Below are 5154 nucleotides of genomic sequence, written 5' to 3'. Positions count from 1 at the left end.
TTATATATACTTGCAAGAATAATCTCAAGGAAAGTGAATGAAAACTCAACCAACATTAAATAAAGGTAGACAACTATTAACCAGCTCTTGAAAACTGGAAAATAGCTTTTTTTTCTCCAAATGATTTACTGGCTTTGCTGAAAGATCTCTGATTTCACTGTCAGATTTTCAGCACTGGTCATGTTGATAGGTCGTCAACAGACAGTTTGAAAAGCAATTTTCTTCATTTTCAATTTCCTACCAGATAAAACAAGAAGAGAAGTTTTGGATATAATTTATAGACTGAAATCCTCCACTGCAGATCAATATTGGGCCTTTTTCACAATCCAATCAGTTTCCTCTTGTATTGTCATGTCTTACATTTGATAAAAGTGATGTCACACCCAGATACTTATTGAAGTTATTCTTTTAAGTCTGGCAAGCCTTAAGTTCCTAACAAACAGGGCCATCAAACAAAAGAACGTAGACAGATGGTGAGTAAGCAATTTGTAGGTGAGTGTGATTGTGACTCCAGTGAGTGACAGCAATTAGTTTTAACTCAAATAATGACATCATCATTCTGTTACATAATATTTTCTTGCATTTTTATTTTCTCATAGAAAATTCAGTGCATCAAACAAATATAAATACATCTCCGAATAAGTTAGAGAATAAATAAATTGTTCTATTTACAATTCAGCGTTTAACAGTAAACTTCTAAGCCGGTAAACTATCCATCGTTAACAGCACTGAGATATTTGAGGGTGAATATTTTCTGAAACACGGCAGATGGAGTGAAACGAAGAAGAAAAAAGTGCAGGCCACAGATAAATAGATTGCAAATAGCTGCATAACACAAGTCGAGGGTCGTCGTGTCCTAGTGGCTAATTACAGAAGAATTAAGAGAACATTAGTCAGGGGAGAAAAACAATTGTTGCATTTTTTTGACAAGCTGCACATCATTGAAACCTTTTGGCTTATCTTCAATCAAAACATTAAACAGGAGCTATGCAATAAACACTCCTGCCAACACAATAGACCTACTGTTGTTGTTATGCATGGAGCAAGTTGACTGTGTGTGTGTGTGTGTGTGTGTGTGTGTGTGTGTGTGTGTGTGTGTGTGTGTGTGTGTGTGTGTGTGTGCGTGCAATGGACCTTGTATAAAGCTAATTGTTTGTGGGATGAATCCAAAAGAGATGACCTTCATTACACTAAGGCTGTGTGGGCCAAGCGTGATCGAGCTGCCATTTTCAAGTACTGCCTGATCATTAAAAAGCAATTTGCTTCTTTGTCCTAAACACTAGGCAGGACAGCAGATTCTAGCTCTGATACAGAGGAATATTAAACTGAACCAAAGGTCTACAATGACACAATATTTTCAAGGACATATGAGTAAACATTGACAAACAATTTCCAACTAAATACAGATTTGATGTGACTGTGGAATATGTGATGATCCTATAATCCTCAGTAAAGGTGAGTTGTGGGTTTAAAACTGTCCTTTCAGACGAGTCATAAGAGTTATGTCCACAGAAACCAAGACTGGCAGATCAGAGACCGGTCATTGTAAACTTTCTTGATTTTGGTCCACAAAAGGATGGATAAAAGTTTCCATGTTCTTGGCTACAGTTGATCCTTCCTTGGTATCTGTTTAGTTCAAAGAGAGTTCAAGAAATGACTTTAAATGTTTCCACCCAACATTGTTCCTGCTTTAGGGCTTCTGGCTTGGTGAGCTGCCGGTCCTCTGATGCTTTGTTGATCAAATGCTTGACTGACTGCCTCTTTTGCCTTCCAACCTTTCACCTCTGCAGCCCTAGAGTTGTTAAGACTTTTGACACAATTCGCAACCTTGGTTGGCATTGAATGTAGCTGGAGGAGTCAGCGACCCATGGAGGTTGAATCCATTGAGGTTGAACCACTTCTGGCATTCACTTAGTCCTCTACCTCCTTGTTAAGCTCCTCAGCCTGTTTACTCCACTCAATTTCTCATGTGTTGACAGAATCTCCTGTGCGATCGCAGTGTTGGACTTAACCACAGATCTGCAGAGAGGACAAAAGAAAACGGGTAAGAGATGCTTCATGTCTGAGAAATGACCGTCAACCTGCACAATATACATTTAAAGGTTAAATTAATCTCCATGTACCTGAGAGAGGCCAGCAATTTATTGCTGTTTGTGCTTGCAGATTCTACCGATGGGCCCACAGTAGTTGAACTTGGAATCTCTGAGCTGTGGAGTGAAACAACAACAGCATTAAAACAAGGACATAACCCTTTCAATGCCTCAGGAGTCAAACCTCTACAAATGGAGGATATTGTCTGGCATTATTATGTCCATTGAAGCAAAAGTAGTTCAGGGTCAACTAAGCAATTTCCTTGGAATTTCAAACTAATATATCTTTAGATGCCTGATGGGCAGAAATGTAGGCCGTGCCTTTTCTAAACACCACCAAGGATAACATCTAGAGATGGTGACTAATCCATACAGGTGTTTTCATGACCGCAATAAGTCAAAGACGCAACAAAAGTTCCCTCGAGCAAAAGCAGAAATCTAAACTTTCCAAAAATAGCTGCACTGCCAATAAACCGTTGTGATTTCTCTTAAGGCCAACAGGGAAATGCGGGCCATTCTTTGTGCTTTGACTACTACCCCTATACTGTTGTAACATTATCGCACACTGAATCATTTCGCCTCCTCCCTGACTCTGCATCACCCGACTGTTGAGGCTCGTCACACATGGCTGACAGTGGAAGAAGACACAAAAAATTCTTTGATACTATCTGGCAAAGTAGGGTACGTGATGGGACAGCCTTGCTTTGCTGTAGATCAAGGTAGAAGGAAGGAGGAAGGTAGGGGCACTCACCTTTTGTGGCAGAAGCCGGAGCAGGTTTTATCGGCTGGGTTGAGGCATTCACACCGTTCAGCGGAACGGCGGCGGCGAGACAGGGGACTTCCAAGGCCGTAAGGAAGGAGTTTACTGTAAATGAAAAACGAAACATTTTAGGACAGTCATAATGGAGTTAGTTAGGATCAGGTGGTTAGGAGTTAGGTTTTACTCAGTCTCGGTCTAATAGCAAATGCAGTTCTCTAAGTGTGTCCAAAGTGCTCTGCAGCCTCACCTTGGTGTGTTGACCCAGATAATATCCAGGTGGCAGAAGTAGATGCACTCTTTATCATCCCAGTTGTTACAGGAGCAGCGTTTGGTCCTGACTCTGTGTGGATGTGGAGCCTGAGCTGGCAGCTTAGCCTGCTCTGATAAGGGGAGTCCACAACCTAGAAAAACACAAAGGATCCCGAGATTAAAAAGCGCCAACTAATGCTTTGCAGTATGACTGTGCAGTTCATGACTATCACATGTAAACACATAGAGATCTAGTTGGCGGGTTAACACCTACTTGTGCGGTTAGAAAAATAAGATTGTGATTAATGTCGGACAATATTCATTATATTATACATCTAGGGACTCAATCCAAGTCAAACAGTCATGCTGTAAGTGCTTGTATCAATAATGCTGTGATATCAATGTGATTACTTTTCAATTAAGTTGGGTGACTTATCAAAGGGAAATATTCTCTGGAAGGGTGAACCCAGCTCTTGTATTGTTCTTTCTGTGGTGACTGGCAGAAAGTCAAAGGCTGCTGCTGGCTTCATACCAGCATCTTCCTCTTTTCCTCAACGAATTTGTGCTGTTTTACTATATTGTATCATTGCTTATTTTGGTAAACCTTTATCCCTTATCCAAAAACCTTTATCTAAACCAGCCAGATTGTCAACATTGGCAGGGAGAACACACATCAAACAGGGGGTTTGGGGGTCCTCCACCAGTAAATTTTGAGCATCAAAGAATTTCTTGCACTGTGGTGAATTTTTTTTACTGCAAATTGTCCCTTTTCTGCATCAATTGATGATGTAATTGTCATCAATTCTGCCAAAATAAAAGTCCTCTGCTACTTTAATGTTTTTATCAGGGGAGACAAATGTACATGTTCTAAATGTTTAAAATCTACACCTATGAAACCAGCCAAGAAGAAACTCATGATTCATTACATGCAGAGCCAAAAGGAATATATTATGAAATCAAATTAATACATTTTTACAAGCTCTCGCCCACAAAAATCTGCACAAGTATTTAAATTAAATAATAAAATTCCAAGAAACCCAAATATTCTTACTCACCCTCTTGCAGAGCCATGCAGATGACAAAAAAAGCCAGTGTCTTGCACATGAAGGAAGCCATCATCATGTAGCGCCTGATGTCCTGATGTGTAAAAGCAGCAGCAGTCAGTTGACACACTTCAAGAGGTGCAGCCGAGTCTTTACAGATGTGTGAGTTGAGGCTGGAGAGCAGCAACAGGTGCTTTGTGTTCACGTTCCTGCCAGGACATCTACTTATACCCCCCCTGTGAGTGATATCATGATGGCCCCTCCTACCTCTGTGTACTCGTCACAGCAGTGTTGTTACACAATACGCACATACTCCACCTGCCCTCCTCACATTCCAGAAGTGACCTTTACATGCAGTGCTGTCAGCGCCCCCAACAGGCCAAGAAATGCAGGGAGAACATGTCAGGGATCAAATGCTGAGAGTTTTACAGGTTGTGGATTTTCCCCTAAAGGACTTTGTATTTTGCTGACATTCAGTATATTTCAGTGGAAGTTTCATACCTAAAACAATAGTATTTAGTGTTTTTCCTTAAGAGGTTCATTTGCCAGACGTCCCTAAAAAGCACAGGGATCATCACTGGACATTAGACCTAAACTAAGAATGTACTGTACTAAGACTGACACTGACACTGACATATCAGACTAGAAGTAGTATGTGGTTTAAATTCAATGTCCTGAAAGTAAGTCCTGCAAGAAGTACACAGATCTCTTACTTGTAAAAGAGATTTTTTATATTAGTGGAAATTTCTGGGGAAATAAAGGTAAAATTAAAAAGGAAATAAAATTAAAAAATAGCAAAATTGCACGGTAAAAATCAACAGTACAGTGTAAAATCTTGCATTTACAATCGTACTTACAAATATACATTAAGTAACAAAAGTAAAAGTAATTACAGAATGTCGTCATGGAAAGAAATCATAGTATAGTATTTCATCCAAAATCATAGAAAAAAGTCAAAGTATGGTATGTCATCTAAAATCATGGAAAACAGTCATAGTATAGTATGTCATCT

At 39.8% G+C, this 5154-nt stretch overlaps 1 protein-coding gene across 1 annotated transcript; it reads right to left on the bottom strand.

The window, feature by feature from the left end:
* Positions 1-571: 571 nt before the first annotated feature.
* On the bottom strand, positions 572-4329 carry edn2 (endothelin 2). Its single transcript, XM_050034672.1, has 5 exons — positions 4155-4329; positions 3098-3251; positions 2842-2955; positions 2124-2207; positions 572-2019 (listed from the first exon to the last, which is right to left on the bottom strand). The coding sequence occupies exons 1-5, from the start codon at positions 4219-4221 to the stop codon at positions 1920-1922; spliced, it is 519 nt and encodes a 172-aa protein (XP_049890629.1). The 5' UTR covers positions 4222-4329; the 3' UTR covers positions 572-1919.
* Positions 4330-5154: the final 825 nt, after the last annotated feature.

This window comes from Epinephelus moara, chromosome 22 (genome assembly GCF_006386435.1).
Source record: "Epinephelus moara isolate mb chromosome 22, YSFRI_EMoa_1.0, whole genome shotgun sequence".
Taxonomy (NCBI): Eukaryota; Metazoa; Chordata; class Actinopteri; order Perciformes; family Serranidae; genus Epinephelus; species Epinephelus moara.
The sequence above is the reverse complement of the archived record's forward strand: the minus strand, read 5'-3'. Positions and strand labels throughout refer to the sequence as shown.

Bases quoted from the DNA above. Each gene is read 5' to 3' on its own strand.
- edn2 (XM_050034672.1), bottom strand. From the start codon at position 4,221: ATGATGATGGCTTCCTTCATGTGCAAGACACTGGCTTTTTTTGTCATC. The intron at 2,956-3,097 runs GTGAGGCTGCAG...TTTCATTTACAG, and splicing joins ATCTGGGTCAACACACCAAG to TAAACTCCTTCCTTACGGCC. The intron at 2,208-2,841 runs GTGAGTGCCCCT...TTCACTCCACAG, and splicing joins TCCGGCTTCTGCCACAAAAG to CTCAGAGATTCCAAGTTCAA.